At 45.6% G+C, this 21,560-nt stretch overlaps 1 protein-coding gene across 1 annotated transcript in view; it reads left to right on the top strand.

Moving 5' to 3' along the window:
* The first annotated feature begins 10,707 nt into the window (after positions 1–10,707).
* The window catches only part of cfap300 (cilia and flagella associated protein 300), a 20,447-nt gene continuing 9,594 nt past the window's right edge, over positions 10,708–21,560 (top strand). Inside the window, exons 1-4 of the mRNA XM_045717506.1 lie at positions 10,708–10,865; positions 11,112–11,193; positions 11,808–11,877; positions 19,865–20,022. Of these exons, the coding sequence (XP_045573462.1) occupies positions 10,756–10,865; positions 11,112–11,193; positions 11,808–11,877; positions 19,865–20,022 (420 nt within the window). The 5' untranslated portion in view covers positions 10,708–10,755. The remainder of the gene's footprint in view (positions 10,866–11,111; positions 11,194–11,807; positions 11,878–19,864; positions 20,023–21,560) is intronic.

The following is a 21,560-nucleotide window of genomic DNA, read 5'->3' as shown; positions in this document are numbered from 1 at the left end:
TCAATTAGCACGGTGCGAAGTGAGAGGTGTCGAAGCCTTTGAGCCCAACAAATGGCAGGCTACCCCACACAAATCCAGAGGCCTTGAAGCCCCTCCTGCTGCTCAGAGACCATCCACTAGCATTTTCTACAAGCAAGAAATCTGCCTCCACAAGGAAAAGCTTCTCCCAAGCGGGTGTGACACCTACTCCAGTTGCCTGCTGCACAGCTGCTTGGATTCCACCTGGTGATCTGTTCACCGTCTGTCCTGGCCTGTCTCCCCCTCTCTGTTCACCGTCTGCTCTGGCCTGTCTCCCCCTCTCTGTTCACCGTCTGTCCTGGCCTGTCTCCCCTGTCTGGTACAGGTACTCCCCCCCTCTCTGTTCACCGTCTGCCCTGTTTGTCTCCCCCTATCTGGTACAGGTACCCCCACCACACTGATGTATTACTGTTTATGATATCTGGAAATGTGTATGTACACCCTGGCCCATCTACTGTTGCTAGCCCCAATTCTGACTTGTGCTCTGATATCTGCTTCACTGATTTCTGCTCTCATAAAAGCCTGGGGTTTCTGCACGTTAACATTAGAAGCTTATTACCTAAAATGGATCAATTGAAAGTGTGGGTTCACAACTCCAATCCAGATGTGTTGGTCATTACTGAGACGTGGTTAATAAGGAAGAGTGTTTTGAATACTGATGTTAACCTTTCTGGTTATAACCTTTTTCAGCAAGACAGATCTTCCAAAGGTGGTGGAGCGGCAATCTTTACCAAGGATCACCTTCAGTGCTCGGTTGTCTCCACCAAGTCTGTCCCCAAACAATTTGATTTGCTAGTTTTAAGTACTAAACTTCCAAATAGCTCTTTGTTGACTGTTGCTGGGTGTTATCGTCCTCTATCAGCCACAGCCTGTACCCTACCTGCCCTACGTTCTCAACTGGCCCCTTACACTAAGTCAGGAATTTGTCCTGCTAGGTGACCTAAACTGGGACATGCTTAAACCGCCTGTCCTAAAGCAATGGGACTCCCTAAATCTTTCTCAGATTATTACCAATCCCACAAGGTATGACTCCAAACACTCTTCTTGATGTTATCCTCACAAATAATCCTGATAGGTATCAGTCTGGTGTTTTCTGTAATGACCTTAGTGATCACTGTTTAACAGCCTGTGTTCGTGATGGCTGCTCAGTGAAACCACCTGTCCTGATTTGTCATAGACGCTTGCTAAAAAAACTTGAAGGAGCAAGGCTTCCTTCAAGACCTGGCCTCTGTAAAATGGTATAGAATCAGCTTGATCCCCTCTGTTAAATGGTATAGAATCAGCTTGATCCCCTCTGTTAAATGGTATAGAATCAGCTTGATCCCCTCTGTTAAATGGTATAGAATCAGCTTGATCCCCTCTGTTAAATGGTATAGAATCAGCTTGATCCCCTCTGTTAAATGGTATAGAATCAGCTTGGTCCCCTCTGTTAAATGGTATAGAATCAGCTTGATCCCCTCTGTTAAATGGTATAGAATCAGCTTGATCCCCTCTGTTAAATGGTATAGAATCAGCTTGATCCCCTCTGTTAAATGGTATAGAATCAGCTTGATCCCCTCTGTTAAATGGTATAGAATCAGCTTGATCCCCTCTGTTAATTGGTATAGAATCAGCTTGGTTGTCGAAGATGCTTGGACCTTCTTGTTTGATATTTCCAGTGGTATTGTTAACAAACACACCCCCATGAAGAAAATGAGAATTAAAAACAGGTTCAGCCCCTGGTTCGACCGTGATCTGGCAGAGTTACTCCACCTCACGAACTGCATTTGGCGAAAGGCTCGGCACACACATACTCAGGCTGACTGGCTCTCGTTCAGGCAAATGAGAAATGAGTGGACTCAGGCTATCCGGAAGGCCAAAGTTACTTTAAGGAGCAGTTCTCTCTCTGTGGGTCTAACCCCAAGAAGTTCTGGAAAACGGTTAAAAACCTGGAGAATAAACCCTCCTCCTCACAGCTGCTCATGTCCCTTAATGTTGATGATGTGGTTGTTACTGACAAGAAGCACATGGCTGAGCTCTTTAATCACCACTTCATTAAGTCAGGATTCATATTTGACTCAGCCATGCCTCCTTGCCGTCCAACATTTCCTTATCTCCCACCCCTTCTAATGCGACTATCCCCGATGCTCCTCCCTCTTTTCCCCTGCTCCGCTACAAAGTTTCTCCCTGTAGGTGGTCACTGAGTCCGACGTGATAAAGGAGCTCCTTAAACTTGACCCCAAAACCATCTGGTTCAGATGGTTTAGACAATTTCTTCTTTAAAACCTGTTGGGGCTAGGGGGCAGTATTTGAACGGCCGGATAAAAAAAAACGTACCCTTTATCTAAGCACACTGTCCGATTTCAAAAAAGGCTTTACAACGAAAGCAAAACATTAGATTATGTCTGCAGAGTACCAAGCCAGAAATAATCAGACACCCATTTTTCAAGCTAGCATATAATGTCACAAAAACCCAGAAGACAGCTAAATGCAGCACTAACCTTTGATGATCTTCATCAGATGACAACCCTAGGACATTATGTTATACAATACATGCATGTTTTGTTCAATCAAGTTCATATTTATATCAAAAACCAGCTTTTTACATTAGCATGTGACTAGCATGTGACTAGCATTCCCACCGAACACTGCCGGTGAATTTACTAAATTACTCACGATAAACGTTCACAAAAAGCATAACAATTATTTTAAGAATTATAGATACAGAACTCCTCTATGCACTCGATATGTCCGATTTTAAAATAGCTTTTTGGTGAAAGCACATTTTGCAATATTCTAAGTACATAGCCCAGTCATCACGGGCTAGCTATTTAGACACCCGGCAAGTTTAGCACTCACCAATATCAGATTTACTATTATAAAAGATTGATTACCTTTTGTTGTCTTCGTCAGAATGCACTCCCAGGACTGCTACTTCAATAACAAATGTTGGTTTGGTCCAAAATAATCCATCGTTATATCCGAATAGCGGTGTTTTGTTCGTGCGTCCCAGACACTATCTGAAATGGTAAATCAGGGTCGTGACAATAAAATTCAAAGTATTCCATTGCCGTACGTCGAAGCATGTCAACCGCTGTTTAAAATCAATTTTTACGTCATTTTTCTCGTAGAAAAGCGATAATATTCCGACAGGGAATCTCCTTTTCGGCAAACAGAGGAAAAAATCCCAAAGGCGGGGGCGGTCGGGGTCACGCGCATAAGCTAGTGTCTCTTGATGGGCCACTTGAGAAAGGCGATAATGTGTTTCAGCCTGGGGCTGGAATGACGACATTCTCTTTTTTCCCGGGCTATGAGAGCCTATGGAAGACGTGGGAAGTGTCACGTTAGAGCAGAGATCCTTAGTAAATGATAGAGATGGCAAAGAAGTTCCAGAAATGGTCAGACAGGCCACTTCCTGTAAAGGAATCTCTCAGGTTTTGACCTGCCATTTGAGTTCTGTTATACTCACAGACACCATTCAAACAGTTTTAGAAAATTTAGGGTGTTTTCTATCCATATGTAATAAGTATATGCATATTCTAGTTACTGAGTAGGAGTGGTAACCAGATTAAATCGGGTATGTTTTTTATCCAGCCGTGTCAATGCTGCCCCCTAGCCCTAACAGGTTAAAAGGTCATTTACCACCTTCACAAGTGCAGTCTCAGTGCAGTGGTCAGTGGTCTAAAACCAGACTGAAGCGTTTCGTATACATTGTTTGTCTTCAGGAAGGCTTTTTCTAAAATGTTTGAGAGGAGTGGAAGATTCGATATAGGCCGATAGTTTTTTCTATTTTCTGGGTCAAGATTTGGCTTTTTCAAGAGAGGCTTTATTACTGCCACTTTTAGTGAGTTTGGTACACATCCGGTGGATAGAGAGACGTTTATTATGTTCAACATAGGAGGGTCAAGCACAGGAAGCAGCTCTTTCAGTAGTTTAGTTGGAATAGGGTCCAGTATGTAGCTTGAAGGGTTAGAGGCCATCATTATTTTCATCATTGTGTCAAGAGATATAGTACTAAAACACTTGAGTGTCTCCCTTGATCCTAGGTCCTGGCAGAGTTGTGCAGACTCAGGACAATGGAGCTTTGGAGGAATACGCAGATTTAAGGAGGAGTCCGTAATTTGCTTTCTAATGATCATGATCTTTTCCTCAAAGAAGTTCATGAATTTATTACTGCTGAAGTGAAAGCCATCCTCTCTTGGGTAATGCTGCTTTTTAGTTAGCTTTGCGACAGTATCAAAAATAAATTTTGGATTGTTCTTATTTTCCTCAATTAAGTTGGAAAAATAGGATGATCGAGCAGCAGTGAGGGCTCTTCGATATTGCACGGTACTGTCTTTCCAAGCTAGACGGAAGACTTCCAGTTTGGTGTGGTGCCATTTCCGTTCCAATTTTCTGGAAGCTTGCTTCAGGGCTCGGGTATTTTCTGTATACCAGGGAGCTAGTTTCTTATGATAAATGTTTTTAGTATTTAGGGGTGTAACTGCATCTAGGGTATTGCGCAAGGTTAAATTGAGTTCCTCAGTTAGGTGGTTAACTGATTTTTGTCCTCTGACGTCCTTGGGTAGGCAGAGGGAGTCTGGAAGGGCATCAAGGAATCTTTGGGTTGTCTGAGAATTTATAGCACGACTTTTGATGCTCCTTGGTTGGGGTCTGAGCAGATTATTTGTTGCGATTGCAAACACAATAAAATGGTGGTCCGATAATCCAAGGTTATGAGGAAAAACATTAAGATCCACAACATTTATTCCATGGGACAAAAATAGGTCCAGAGTATGACTGTGGCAGTGAGTAGGTCTGGAGACATGTTGGACAAAACCCATTGAGTCGATGATGGCTCCGAAAGCCTTTTGGAGTGGGTCTGTGGACTTTTCCATGTGAATATTAAAGTTATCAAAAATGTGAATATTATCTGCGATGACTACAAGGTCCGATAGGAATTCAGGGAACTCAGTGAGGAACGCTGCATATGGCCCAGGAGACCTGTAAACAGCAGCTATAAAAAGTGATTGAGTAGCTGCATAGATTTCATGACTAGAAGCTCAAAAGATGAAAACGTCGTTGTTGTTTTTTTTGTAAATTTAAATTTGCAATCGTAAATGTTAGCAACACCTCCGCCTTTGCCGGATGCACGGGGGGTATGGTCACTAATGTAACCAGGGGGTGAGGCCTCATTTAACACAGTAAATTCATCAGGCTTAAGCCATGTTTCAGTCAGGCCAATCACATCAAGATTATTATCAGTGATTAGTTCATTGACTATAACTGCCTTGGAAGTGAGGGAGCTAACATTAAGTAGCCTTATTTTGAGATGTGAGGTATCACAATCTCTTTCAATAATGGCAGGAATGGAGGAGGTCTTTATTCCAGTGAGATTGCTAAGGCGAACACCGCCATGTTTAGTTTTTCCCAACCTAGGTCGAGGCACAGACACGGTCTCAATGGGGACAGCTGAGCTGACTACACTGACTGTGCTAGTGTGTCACGTTCTGACCAGTAAAGGGGTTATTTGTTATTGTAGTTTGGTCAGGACGTGGCAGGGGGTGTTTGTTTCATGTGGTTTGGGGTTTGTTGGGTTATGTTATTATGTAAGAGGGGGTGTTTGTTTTATGCGGTTCGGGGTTTGTTGGGCTACATGTTTATATAGAGGGGTGTTTGTTTAGAGTGTTCCGGGATTTTTGTTTATGTTCTATGTTAGTCTATTTCTATGTTAGTTCTAGTCTTTCTATGTCTATGTTTAGCTAATGGGGTTGACCTTCAATTGGAAGCAGCTGCTCCTCGTTGCTTCTAATTGAAGGTCTTATTTAAGAGGGGTGTTTTTTCTATGGGATTTGTGGGTAGTTGTCTCCTTGTTTAGTGTCTGAGCACCTGATAGGACTGTTAGTGTCGTTCGTTTGTTTTGTATACGTGATTTGTTTGTTTTCCTTCTTCACATTAAAAAGAAGATGAGTATACACGTTCCCGCTGCGTTTTGGTCTGATCCTTACGACACCCGTTACAGAACTACCCACCACCAAAGGACCAAGCAGCGGAGGAAGGAGCAGCAGGTGGACTACAGGGAGTCGTGGACATGGGAGTCAAATTCTGGACGGGGCTGGACCATGGCACCAGGCTGGTGAATACCGTCGCCCACCGAAGGACCAAGCAGCGGAGGAAGGAGCAGCAGGTGGACTACAGGAAGTCGTGGACATGGGAGTAAATTCTGGACGGGGCTGGACCATGGCACCAGGCTGGTGAATACCGTCGCCCACCGGAGGAGATGGAGGCAGCCAAGGCGGAGCGGCGCCGTTATGAGGCTTTATACGCTCCGATTGGGAAGCACGAGAGGCACCCCCAAGACATGTTTTGGGGGGGCACACGGGTAGTTTGGCTGGGCCAAGGGTGAGCCCTAAGCCAACTCCCCGTGCTTATTATGAGGAGCATATGGAGTGGAGAGCGCCGGAGTATGCGGAAGTGCGGACGATCTCGCCCATGCGCACGCATAGTCCGGTGCGAGTGATCCCAGCCCCTCGCAAGTGCCGTGCTAGAGTGGGCATCCAGCCTGGTAGGAGGATGGCTACGCAGCACGTCTGGCCACCAATGTGCCTCCTAGGCCCAGGATACCCTACACCTGCTCTACGCACGGCAACCATCAGGCCTCCGCACAGCCCAGTTCGCCCTGTGCCAGCACTCCGCTTGTACAGGGCTACTATTACCATCCAGCCAGGACGGGTTGTGCAGGAGGTGTGCTCCAGACCTCCAGTGCTTACCCATGGCCTGGTGTATCCTGTTCCCGCTTCCCGCACTAGGCCTGAAGTGCTTGTCTCCAGTCTGGCACCTCCACTACCAGCCCCACGCACCAGGCCTCGAGTGCGTCAGCCCAGTCCAGCTCGTCCTGCTCCTGCTCCTCGCACTAGCCCTGTGGTGCGTGTCCCTAGTCTGGCGCGTCCTAAGCCAGCCCCACGCAACAGGCCTTCAGTGCGCAGTCCCCGTCCAGAGCTTCCGACGACAGCACCTCGTCCAGAGTGTCCGGCGACAGTGCCCCGTAGAGAGACGGCCCACAATCCGGAATTGGCGCAGCGAGAGTCGCCCTACACTCCGGAATCGGCGCAGCCAGAGTCGCCCTTCAGCCCGAGGTCTCCAGCGACGTGCATCAGCCCAATTTCTCTCCTGCAACGTACATCAACCCGAGGTCTTCAGCGATGCGCCATAGCCCAGAGACTTCGGGAGGGGTAAAATGTAATAGATATTTAGCGGGGGTGGACAGGTTAGGTTGGGGAGTAAGGCCGGAGCCTGAGCCACCTCCATAGTAGGTGGGTTGGGGAAGGGGGGTGTAGCACAAGAACCGTCGGTGACGGTGGCCACCCTCCCTTCCCTCCCTTTAGTTTGGGATATTTATTTTTGTGTTTTTTGTTTAAGGTGCATCCGGGGTCTGCACCTTTAGGGGGGGGTACTGTCACGTTCTGACCAGTAAAGGGGTTATTTGTTATTGTAGTTTGGTCAGGACGTGGCAGGGGTGTTTGTTTTATGTGGTTTGAGGTTTGTTGGGCTATGTATTATGTAAGAGGGGTGTTTGTTTTATGTGTTCCGGGGTTTTTTGGTGTATGTTCTTGTTAGTTTTTTTCTATGTTAGTTCTAGTCTTTCTATGTCTATGTTTAGTTAATGGGGTTGACCTTCAATTAGAAGCAGCTGCTTGTCGTTGCTTCTAATTGAAGGTCTTATTTAAGAGGGGTGTTTTTGTAATGGGATTTGTGGGTAGTTACTTCCTTGTTTAGTGTCTGTGCACCTGACAGGACTGTTTAGTGGCGTTCGTTGTGTTTGTATACGTGATTTGTTTGTTTTTCCTTCTTTTAACCAATTAAAGAAGATGAGTGTAGATGTTCCCGCTGCACCTTGGTCCAATCCTTACGACTACCGTTACAGGACCGTGCGAGGGGATTTATACTACTATCTGTACTTACTGGTGGCACAGACGCTGTTTCATACTTTCCTACACTGAAATTACCCTTGCCTAACGATTGTGTCTGAAGCTGGACTTGCAGCACAGCTATCCTCGCCATAAGGCGATCGTTCTCCTGTATATTATGAGTATAGCGACTGCAATTAGAAGGCATAATGTTAATGTTACTACTTAGCTTCGGCTGTTTGAAGTCCTGACGAACCATGTCCAGATAAAACGTCCGGAGTGAAAAAGTTGAATGAAAAAAGTTGAGTGAGGGAAAAACTAAAAATATAAACGGTAATTAAAAAGTCAAAACCGTAAAGTAGTCAGGTAGCAAAGTAACGTTGGCAACAAACCGCACAGCAGCACGTAAACAAGTCTGCACGTTGTGACTGGAAATGCATATTACGAGTCAGTAACCATGGAGAAATCATTTGAAAAGCACTTCAACGTATATGCATAGTCACTTTAACTATACATTCATGTACATACTACCTCAATTGGGTCGACCAACCAGTGCTCCCGCACATTGGCTAACCGGGCTATCTGCATTGTGTCCCACCCACCACCTGCCAACCCCTCTTTTACGCTACTGCTACTCTCTGTTCATCATATATGCATAGTCACTTTAACCATATCTACATGTACATACTACCTCAATCAGCCTGACTAACCGGTGTCTGTATGTAGCCTCGCTACTTTTTATAGCCTCGCTACTGTATATAGCCTGTCTTTTTACTGTTGTTTTATTTCTTTACCTACCTATTGTTCACCTAATACCTTTTTTGCACTATTGGTTAGAGCCTGTAAGTAAGCATTTCACTGTAAGGTCTACACCTGTTGTATGGGCCGGCTGGGCGAACAAGACCTGACAATCCGGCTGAGGCCCGATTTGGGATGGTTGCCTCTCGAGCCAGCTAGGGCGTGGAAGCCCGACGAGCTGGCTAGGCACACCCGGTTCCATCGGCGGCGACCCAGGACTGACGTCACCACCGACCGGAACGCCAGTACTCCCCGATGCTTCGTGTGATGGCTACTGCATTCTATAAGGGATGACGCTGGAAATGAGAAGCAGGTACCGAGAGTCAAACATTTAATCTGGAAAAGACATAGAACAAGACAGGAACAGCGTCAGCACACGGGTAACACGGACATATGACAAACAATACAGCAGTGGGGAACAGAGCTGGGGAACTGATAAATATAGGGGAGGTAATAAACAGGTGATTGAGTGAGTCCAGGTGAGTCCAATATCGCTGAAGTGCGTGACAAGGGAAGGCAGGTGTGCGTAAATAATGGTGGCAGGAGTGCGTAATGCAGGGCAGCCTGGCGCCCTTGAGCACCAGGAGGGAAGAGCGGGAGTAGGCGTGACAATGTGCTTTATTATCACATTGTACCCTAGATGATAACTACACCAAATGTCCCACAGAACAAAGATACCCATTGGAAAAGTTTCAGAGTCATCATAGATTCAGTGTAAAATCATTCACAGCAGCCTATTGTCAAGTTGGCCACCAATTCATTTCAATGTGGAGGAACTGAATTCATTTTTCAAAGCCATAAAGGAATAGATATTCGTGTAATAGGACCAACAAAGACTGAAATTGTTTGTTACTGTGAGGAAACTGTTCAGAGATGGCCCAGTTATATGTATTTAGCTAAATATTACCAGTGCGTCTGCCAAATTAATAAAATGAAAATGTACAGTAATGATGGTATAAATATGACAAAACACTGAAAATAAGGTCTCAGGTTAGGACAGGCTTAGGAAATCTTCTTCTATGTTCTTCTATGAGATAATATCAGTCATTTAACATGACCTTCATGAATTATGAAGCCTTTAAGTGCTTTGTGATTTAAAAAAAATAATAATAAAATGCTTAAAAAAAATCACAAAATATGATGTTAGCTGATGAACATTATCTCATAGAACAAAAGTATAATATTTCTGTTTTTACCAAATAAGTTGTTTTCAGCAATTATCAAAAAACCCTACAAAAACACCTTATCACATCATTATCCCATAGGCTGTCGAATGAACCATGGCGGAGTTGGTGCCTTCAAAAAGACGCCATTACTATTTGTCTCTATAGCTGGGGCAGGGAACTGGCTGAATGTAGTGGCGCCCCCTGGTGGCCTTGACTGTGGGCAGGGGTCGGCCCCCCCTCCCTGGGTATCCCCCAGCCCGTGCAGGGGACTGGCTGAATGTAGTGACACCCCCTGGTGGATGTAGGGGTTGGCCCCCCCTCACTGGGTCTTCTCTCCCCTTCTCCTTGGGGCAGGGAGCTGGCTGGATGCAGTAGTACCGCCTGTGGGCGCTGGCGGGGGTCAGGCAACCTCCCTGGTGAAGGGAGCTGGGTGGGTGTATTGGCGCCCCCTTGTGGCCATGGGCGGGGTTAGGCACCCTCTTCTGGGGGTCAGGCCCCCCTGCCTGGGTCAGCCTCAGCCCTCTCTGGCCCTTTCCCCCATATCCCTGGGGAAGGGAGCTGGCTGCCCTGCGCCCATCCAGTAACTGGGTTAGAGAGTTAAAGTCACCTGTAATTGCACACAGGACAGGTGTAATGAACACATGTAAAAATGACCATAACAACCGTTCATAATCACCTGTAAATGCACAATGGACAAGTGTAATGAACACATGTAAAAATGAGTTTTGACTCCTGAAAAAAAAGTTTATGAAAAATGTTAATTACAAGTGTTAAGGACATATTCCATGTAAGACGATCTGAACATTTTGGCATTCCATAGCCCCAGAGTGAATTTACGAACGCACGTATTGGTAGTGGGGTTCCGTCGCCATGGTGACCAGCAGACACCAACAACCCGACGTTTCGACATGGCGTCTAAGAATAGTCCGCTTGAGACTAAGTTTTCCTTCAACCTCCTCCCAAACAAGACATTTTCTTTCCTTCAGGACAAAACCACGCTACAACTCCTCATGAAATGGTGACGTTATAGATGTTATGTGGTTTTTGTTTCATTTATTTTGTCAATGTTTATAGCTAGTTAGCTATAGTTATCAACAACGTCATAGCTAGCTACTGTTACTAACGTTAGCCGACCAGCTATGTAGACAGGCAAACTAGCTAGGTATATCAAGTGTGTCAGAGCGTGTGTGTGTGTGTGTGTGTGTGTGTGTGTGTGTGTGTGTGTGTGTGTGTGTGTGTGTGTGTGTGTGTGTGTGTGTGTCAGGTCCATGCTAGGGCGTATCTCAGCCCAGGCCTTCAGCTTTGACCAGACCTTCTACCCATACAACAGCCACGACTTTACACTGGTGAGTTAAGGTACACACACACACACACACACACACACACACACACACACACACACACGTTTCCAGGCACTGCACTTTGTAAAAAGCCAATAGTAACTGTGTGTGTGTTTTTTATTTATTTTATTTATTTTATTTTACCTTTATTTAACCAGGTAGGCAAGTTGAGAACAAGTTCTCATTTACAGCTGTGACCTGGCCAAGATAAAGCAAAGCATTTCGACAACATACAACAACACAGAGTTACACATGGAATAAAACAAACATACAGTCAATAATACAGTAGAACAATAAGTCTATATACAATGTGAGCAAATGAGGTGAGATAAGGGAGGTAAAGGCAAAAAAGGCCATGGTGGCAAAGTAAATACAATATAGCAAGTAAAACACTGGAATGGTAGAATTATAATTTGAAGAAAGTTCAAAGTAAAAATATAAATAATATGGTGCAAAGGAGCAAAATAATAAATAAAATAAATAAATACAGTAGGGGAAGAGGTAGTAGTTTGGGCTAAATTATGTTTGTGTGTGTGTATGTGTGTGTGTGTGTGTGTGTGTGTGTGTGTGTGTGTGTGTGTGTGTGTGTGTCTGTGTGTGTGTGTGTGTGTGTGTGTCAGAGTTTCTTCAGAGACCCCTGTGTGCTGACCAACCTCAGGAAGATGGAGGCTGGAGCCTGGGTTACTCTGGGTATGTCCTGTCACCTCTATCCCCTCTATCCCCTCTATCACCTCTATCCCCTCTATCACCTCTACCACCTCTATCCCCTCTATCCCCTCTACCACCTCTATCCCCTCTATCACCTCACTCTATCCCCTCTATCACCTCTACCACCTCTATCCCCTCTATCCCCTCTATCACCTCTATCCCCTCTGTCACCTCTATCACCTCTATCACCACCTCTATCCCCTCTATCACCTCTACCACCTCTATCCCTCTATCCCTCTATCACCTCTATCACCTCTATCCCCTCTGTCACCTCTATCCCTCTATCACCTCTATCCCCTCTATCGCCTCTACCACCTCTATCCCCTCTATCACCTCTATCCCCTCTGTCACCTCTATCACCTCTATCACCACCTCTATCCCCTCTGTCACCTCTACCACCTCTATCACCTCACACCTCTGTCACCTCTATCACCTCTATCCCCTCTATCACCTCTATCCCCTCACACCTCTATCACCTCTATCACCTCACACCTCTATCACCTCTATCACCTCACACCTCTATCCCCTCTATCCCCTCTATCACCTCTATCACCTCTGTCACCTCTATCACCTCACACCTCTATCACCTCTGTCACCTCTATCACCTCTATCACCACCTCTATCACCTCTTTCACCTCTATCACCTCATACCTCTATCACCTCTGTCACCTCTATCACCTCTGTCTTCTCTATCACCTCTATCACCTCTATCCCCTCACATCTCTATCACCACCTCTATCCCCTCTATCACCTCTATCCAGTTAATAATCCGAGGGCCTGCGTCCCTCCAGAGTGCTCTCACGCTGTGCGATAGGGTTTTTTGTTGCCAGTTGCCTCATTCATGGGGTGATATGACACTTTGTCAAGCAGCAGCCTTGCTCCTGCCATTCACTTGCCGTTTTCCTCACGCAGCCCTCCTCTCGACCCGCTACGCTACAGCTGCCAGTCGGCGGAAAGATGCTTTTTCAGCGTCATGCCAGTGGCGAGCCTACTCTCCCTGTCACCACTTATTTTGATCGATTTGTATTATTTACGATGCGTTGGATGCCATGTCCATTTGAAAAACAGTTGGGGATTTCCTATAAGTATTTATAAGAACTGTAAATTATTGTGTGTTTGTGCAAAATATCAGATAATGAGTGCCAGTCCAGGTTCCCTGGATCAACAGGTGTCAGAAAATAGATAGTCAAATCAAATTACATGTTTTATTGACAGGCTTTTCACACAGTAAAATGGCAACAAAAGTGACATAGTAAAGGAATCAAAGTGACATTGTAAATATAATAAAATAAAAATAGTATATTTTGGAACCTGGACTGGCCCTCATTATCTGATATTTTGCACACACACACACACAATAATTTACAGTACTTATAAATACTTAAATCAAGTACAGAAACATGCAGATCAAAGAAACTAAGTAAACTTAAACAGCCTATAGGCATCTATACTGAACAAAAATATAAATATGCAACCATTTCATGAGTTACAGTTCATATAAGGAAATAGGTCAATTGAAATCAATGAATTAGGCCCTAATCTATGGATTTCATATGACTGAGCAGGGGCACATCCATGAGTGGGCCTGGGAGAGCGTAGGCCCACCCAGTTGGGAGGTATAACGAGCCAGGGCTTTATTACAGACCGAAATACTCCTCCACACTCCTCCGCCACATGTGTCAGGTGGATGGATTATCTTGGCGAAGGAGAAATGCTCGCTAACAGAGATGTTAATTAATTTGTGAGAAATCAGCTTTTTTGTGTCTATGGAACATTTCTGGGATCTTTTATTTCAGCTCATGAAACATGGGACCAACACTTTACATGCTGCATTCATTTTTTTTTTTTTTTTTTCAGTGTAGTATGGACATTGCTTGTCCATGTGCCAAGGCTGATGCCATAGAGTCAACATTGGGGGGGACCAAATCTGCCCTAACCCTAACCCTAACCCTAACACATGGGAGGAACTTTTTGATTGACATTTTTTGACAGTAAATGTCTACAGTCTATTGTATTACATTGTTCTGACTTTTTATTTTTTTCACCTTGTCTTGTTTCACTGTATGTAATGGCAGAGATGAGGGATTAATGAAGTATAACCATAATCATATAAACATAAATCTATGCATTGTTATATGAAGACATGTCCAGATATTGTGGCCTTAGGTTTAGCAAATTGTTGTTTTTATTTACAAGTAAACTTGGGTGGGCAGCATGGGGCGTTTGCTCTGCTCTCCTCTCTTCTCCTCTCCTCTCTTCTCCTCTGCTCTGGTCCTGTATTCTCCTCACCATCATCTCCTCTCCTCTCTTCTGGTCCTATATTCTCCTCACCATCATCTCTTCTCCTCTCCTCTGCTCTCCTCTCCAGCCCTCTCTTCTCTTCTCCTCTGCTCTGGTCCTGTATTCTCCTCACCATCATCTCTTCTCCTCTGCTCTCCTCTCCTCTCTTCTCCTCTCCTCTGGTCCTCTCTTCTCCTCTCCAGTCATCTCCTCTCCCCTGCTCTCCAGCCCTCTCTTCTCCTCTCTTCTCCTATCTTCTCCTCTCCTCTGGTCCTATATTCTCCTCACCATCATCTCTTCTCCTTTCCCTTGCTCTCCTCTCATATCCTCTCCAGGCAATGACATGTGTTTTGACTTGCCATTCTTCAAACAAAGTATCCAAAGGCCTTTTTGCGCTTATCGTTGACACCGATAAAAGACTGGCATGTTCCTTCAAGGTCCAGTCTGTCCAGTTTCTCCTAGTGCACGTGACACATGGCCACATTATTCAGCCTTGTTTGACTCATGGATGATCTAAGCCATGTCTTAAGCCTCCTCAGGGCACTAAAACTCCTCTCAGCCTCTCCAGAGGAGGCAGGGACGACCAGCAGAAGCCTTCCTAAAGCTTCCACCTGACTGAAGAGACCTCTCACCTCTGGTACCGTTTCCCCAATAATGCTTGCAACACCTGAGCTCGTTTGATATGCGTAATTAGCCCCAAACACGGCCAGCTGCACCTGCAGAAGTCTTGAATTCAATTCAGGATACTCGTCTACCACCTTGTCCATGTCTCCGCGAAGCAGCACATTTTCAAGCTGCTGCAGCTTGTGGAATCCAGCTTGATCAAACCTCTCTATGAATTGAGTATTCACTGTGTCCAAGGCGTTATAGAACTGGGCTCTTGTACACAGACTGGGCATCCGGATGGATATGGGCTGCAGCCTGACCGGTCTAACACTTTGTAGCTTTGCGGATATGAGGCGTCCTGAATCGGTTGTTGGTCCAACTTTGTTGTCACAGCAATTGCTTTTGCGAACAAGACATCAAAGTGCTCCACCGTTCGCTTGTCCTGCATGCTTGGTTTTGACATGGTCCACAGCCTCCAACATGCCTGAAACGGTCTGTTTCCAAAGCTGCAGGGAGGTGTTCAGACACTCAAAATCCCCCATCGGGTCTTCAGCCATTACAAGGCCGAGCACAGTGTTCCCTTTTAGAAATGTTCCATCAAGACCATTAGCCTTAGTTGAAGTGTCAGATGAGCTGGATGATGCCATTTCTTCAAGGGTTGTCAGCACTGACTCATACTGGCTGAGAACTGAGCTGTCAGCACTGACTCATACTGGCTGAGAACTGAGCTGTCAGCACTGACTCATACTGGCTGAGAACTGAGGGGATAGCAGGGCTGTCAGCACTGACTCATACTGGCTGAGAACTGAGTGGATAGCAGGGCTGTCAGCACTGACTCATACTGGCTGAGAACTGAGGGGATGGCAGGGCTGTCAGCGCTGACTCATACTGGCTGAGAACTGAGGGGATGGCAGGGCTGTCAGCGCTGACTCATACTGGCTGAGAACTGAGGGGATGGCAGGACTGTCAGCACTGACTCATACTGGCTGAGAACTGAGGGGATGGCAGGGCTGTCAGCACTGACTCATACTGGCTGAGAACTGAGGGGATAGCAGGGCTGTCAGCACTGACTCATACTGGCTGAGAACTGAGTGGATAGCAGGGCTGTCAGCACTGACTCATACTGGCTGGGAACTGAGGGGATAGCAGGGCTGTCAGCACTGACTCATACTGGCTGAGAACTGAGGGGATGGCAGGACTGTCAGCACTGACTCATACTGGCTGAGAACTGAGGGGATAGCAGGACTGTCAGCCCCGACTCATACTGGCTGAGAACTGAGGGGATGGCAGGGTTGGGAAACCATGCTTTGATTTTGCTACTTCCTGGAAAATCACATTGAACTTGCCAGATTGATTGAAGAAGCTCCCCAATTCATGCCCCAGACCCATTGAATCTCTTCCTAGTGGAGAGGCTACACTGGCAGCCTGCGTAACTAAGTTCACGCGGTGTGGACCACAGTGGCAATACATAGCCAGCGGTTGTTCTTTCCTTAAAATGGCTTGCACCCCCCTGCAATCGTTCAGCCATGTTTGCGGCACCGTCATAGGATTGTCCTGGAAGTTGGGACAGAGGAAGGCCTAGACGCATCATCACATCACATGACATCTGGGCTGTATTCTGCCCTGTCGTTGATGACACTTCGTAGAGTCCCAGGAATTCTTCCTTTGGTTGTAGATCTGCATCTACAAAGAGTCAAACATATTGACTCCTGATATATCCTGGGTGCATTCAAACATATTGACTCCTGATCAACTCCTGATATATCCTGGGTGCATTCAAACATATTGACTCCTGATATATCCTGGGTGCATTCAAACATATTGACTCCTGATATATCCTGGGTCCATTCAAACACATTGACTCCTGATGTATCCTGATATATCCTGGGTCCATTCAAACATATTGACTCCTGAACGACTCCTGATATATCCTGGGTCCATTCAAACACATTAACTCCTGATGTATCCTGATATATCCTGGGTCCATTCAAACATATTGACTCCTGAACGACTCCTGATATATCCTGGGTCCATTCAAACATATTGACTCCTGAACGACTCCTGATATATCCTGGGTCCATTCAAACATATTGACTCCTGATCAACTCCTGATGTATCCTGGGTCCATTCAAAACATATTGACTCCTGAACGACTCCTGAACAACTCCTGATATATCCTGAGTCCATTCAAACATATTGACTCCTGAACGACTCCTGATATATCCTGAGTCCATTCAAACATATTGACTCCTGATGTATCCTGATATATCCTGAGTCCATTCAAACATATTGACTCCTGAACGACTCCTGATCAACTCCTGATGTATCCTGAGTCCATTCAAAACATATTGACTCCTGAACGACTCCTGATCAACTCCTGATGTATCCTGGGTGCCATCAATGAAAAGTGCGAACTGGACCACTGGCATTAATGTTATTTCAAACACAGTTTCTTTGCCGCTTGTATTGCCCACCAGCTTCACATTTTTGTTTTGCATTTAGTGACTGGCGAAATCAAAGTGACCTTTCAGCCAGGTGTTCAGCTCTGCATCGCCCTCTGCCTTGTCCTTATAGAAACTAGTTGAAATTCCCAATCTCCTTATCAACGCCTCTAAAAGCCTGACCTTGCCGCGCCAAGTCCTTCACACCCCCAACAATCTTCATCAGATTTCTCCTCGCTTGTGGCTGCCGTCTTTCAAGCTCACGTGAAAGTTGCACATGAACAGGTTTTGGCTCCTGAATCCGAGTCATCACAGCTCATTTGTGACTCTTTACGAGTACTACATTTCCCCAGTGCTTTCTTCCAATTTTGAAAGCCAGTCTTGACAAAAGCTGAATCTGCTTTTGACGCAAGCTTAGACTTTTGTGTTGCGAAGTATTTAGCACAATAGAAACAGAGGACTGCCTTTAAGGAGGGGTTGTAATGGAGACCAGTATCACCTTTAAACCATTTCTCCTGAAAGTAGAGTCCTATTTGATAGGGTTGTAATGGAGACCAGTATAATCTTTAAACCATTTCTCCTGAAAGTAGAGTCCTATTTGATAGGGTTGTAATGTAACCCAGTATAATCTTTAAACCATTTCTCCTGAAAGTAGTGTCCTATTTGATAGGGTTTGACTAGGTATGACATTCACATTTGGCTGATTGGGACGAGGTCCAAGCTCCTCCCCTCTCTCTCCTGCACCTTCATCTTCGCCTGCCTGTCTGCTCTCTCTCTCTGTCTCTCTCTCTCTCTCTCTCTCTCTCTCTCTCTCTCTCTCTCTCTCTTGTCTCAAACTCACTCTCCCTGCTTGATTGTATTATCTGAAATACACATGAGAAGTCATACTTAGAGGCATATTTCATCTTAAATTAACATTAGGATTAGACTGTTGTGATGTCATTATTCGGTCTTAACCATCAATATTTGCTCCTTTTCTCACTCACCTCCATGTCACCTGCTCTCCCTGTCCTGTCACCATCCTCATGCTCTCTCTCTCCCTGTCCTGTCACCATCCTCATGCTCTCTCTCCCTGTCCTGTCACCATCCTCATGCTCTCTCTCTCCCTGTCCTGTCACCATCCTCATGCTCTCTCTCTCCCTGTCCTGTCACCATCCTCATGCTCTCTCTCTCCCTGTCCTGTCACCATCCTCATGCTCTCTCTCTCCCTGCCCTGTCACCATCCTCATGCTCTCTCTCTCCCTGTCCTGTCACCATTCTCATGCTCTCTCTCTCCCTGCCCTGTCACCATCCTCATGCTCTCTCTCTCCCTGTCCTGTCACCATCCTCATGCTCTCTCTCTCTGTCCTGTCACCATCCTCATGCTCTCTCTCTCCCTGCCCTGTCACCATCCTCATGCTCTCTCTCCCTGTCCTGTCGGCATCCTCATGCTCTCTCTCCCTGCCCTGTTCCCCATGTTTGGTTGTGAGTGATTGTTTATTGTATTTTCGGTCCGTTATGGTGTGCTCGTGTTGTTACTTTGTACATTTGTCATTTTGAGTACGTTGATTACCCATATTTGATGTCCTGCGCCTGACTCTCTACACCAGCTACACACAGGACCCTTACAGAGCAACGGCTTCTGCTGGGGTACGGCAACTCCACTTGGACAAACCACACGCAGAACTGCAGTACACCGTAATACTAGAAACGGTAGTAATAATAATGGCAATTTGTTAAATTCAGTTCTGATCACATTTGCTAATGATTATTTCAGACGGCGCTGCGTGGTTGCCTGTTGGACCATAGCAAAATAAAACAGTATTTATATGTTTTATTTCAATATATTTGGGGGGACATTTTGAGCATATTTGAACATTGGGGGATGTGTCCCCCCCAATATATATATTATACTTTCGGCCCTGTGCAGAATACCTACAGGGTTCTTCTGATTGACCCAGCTCTGTCAGGAGGAATGGGCCAAAATTCACCAAACTTATTGTGGGAAGCTTGTGGAAGGCTACCCTAATATTCAATTAGTATTTGGTAGCATTGCCTTTTAAATTGTTTAAATTGGGTCAAACGTTTCGGGTAGCCTTCCACAAACTTCCCACAATAAGTTGGGGGAATTTTGGCCCATTCCCCCTGACAGAGCTGGTGTAACTGAGTCAGGTTTGTAGGCCTCCTTGCTCGCAAACGCTTTTTCAGTTCTGCCCACAAATGTTCTATAGGTTTGAGGTCAGGGCTTTGTGATGGCCACTCCAATACCTTGACTTTGTTGTCCTTAAGCCATTTTGCCACAACTTTGGAAGTATGCTTGGGGTCATTGTCCATTTGGAAGACCCATCTGCGACCAAGATTTAACTTCCTGACTGATGTCTTGAGATGTTGCTTCAATATATCCACATAATTTTCCTCCCTCATGATGCCATCTATTCTGTGAAGTGCACCAGTCCCTCCTGCAGCAAAGCACCCCCACAACATGATGCTGCCACCCCCGTGCTTCACGGTTGGGTCAGTACATCAGGACAGTACTGTGTGTGTGTGTGTGTGTGTGTGTGTGTGTGTGTGTGTGTGTGTGTGTGTGTGTGTGTGTGTGTGTGTGTGTGTGTGTGTGTGTGTGTGTGTGTGTGTGTGTGTGTGTGTGTGTGTGTGTGTTCCAGAGGGTGAGGTGGTGTGTGTACAGGTAGAGGTAGTGCCGTGCAGTAAGGTCACCATGGAGATGTTTGACCCTCTCTACTCCAGTGGAATCATCACAGCCTCTGGACACATCACCAAATGTTTCCATGACACCTACCCTGACTACGACCTACTGAGACAGGTAACACACACACACCAACCACACCACACCACACACACACACACACACACCAACCACACCACACCACACACACACACACACACACACCAACCACACCACACCACAACACACACACACACACACACACACACACACACACACACACACACACACACACACACACCAACCACACCACACCACAACACACACACACACACACACACACACACACACACCAACCACACCACACCACAACACACACACACACACACACACACACACACACACACCAACCACACCACACACACACACACACACACACACACACACACACACACACACACACACCACACCACACACACACACACACACACACACACACACACACACACACACACACACACACACACACACACACACACACCACACACACACACACACACACACACACACACACACACACACACACACACACACACACACACACACACACACACACCACACACACACACACCAACCACACCACACCACAACACACACACACACACACACACACACACACACACACACACACACCAACCACACCACAACACACACACACACACACACACACACACACACACACACACACACACACACACCACACACACACACACACACACCTTCACAAACACACTCACATTAACGCTATTTATGCAACTTAAAACCTCTCTTGGGTATGTGGGATGAAATTGTCCCACCTAGTCAACAGCCAGTGGAATCGAGTGGCGCGAAATACAAAAACCTTAAATGCTATAACTTCAATTTCTCAAACATATGACTATTTTAAACCATTTTAAAGACAAGACTCTCGTTAATCTAACCACACTGTCCGATTTCAAAAAGGCTTTACAGCGAAAGCAAAACATTAGATTATGTCAGGAGAGTACCCTGCCAAAAAATTATCACACAGCCATTTTTCAAGCTAGCATATATGTCACAAAAACCCAAACCACAGCTAAATGCAGCACTAACCTTTGATGATCTTCATCAGATGACACTCCTAGGACATTATGTTATACAATACATGCATGTTTTGTTCAATCAAGTTCATATTTATATCAAAAAACAGCATTTCACATTAGCATGTGACTAGCATTCCCACCGAAAACTTCCGGTGCATTTACTAAATTACTCACGATAAACGTTCACAAAAAACATAACAATTATTTACAGAATTATAGATAGATAACTCCTTTATGCACTCGATATGTCCGATTTTAAAATAGCTTTTCGGCAAAAGCACATTTTGCAATATTCTGAGTAGATAGCTCGCCATCACGGGCTAGCTAATTTGACACCCACCAAGTTTGGCATTCACTAAACTCAGAATTACTATAAGAAAAATTGGATTACCTTTGCTGTTCTTCGTCAGAATGCACTCCCAGGATTTCTACTTCAACAACAAATGTTGTTTTGGTTCCAAATAATCCATAGTTATATCCAAATACCGCCGTTTTGTTCGTGCGCTCAGGTCACTATCCGAACGGTGACGCGCGGACGCATGTCGTGACAAAAAA

The sequence above is a fragment of the Salmo salar genome, chromosome ssa04 (assembly GCF_905237065.1).
Source record: "Salmo salar chromosome ssa04, Ssal_v3.1, whole genome shotgun sequence".
Classification (NCBI taxonomy): Eukaryota; Metazoa; Chordata; class Actinopteri; order Salmoniformes; family Salmonidae; genus Salmo; species Salmo salar.
Note: the sequence above shows the minus strand (reverse complement) of the source record. Positions and strands in the feature narration are given on the sequence as shown.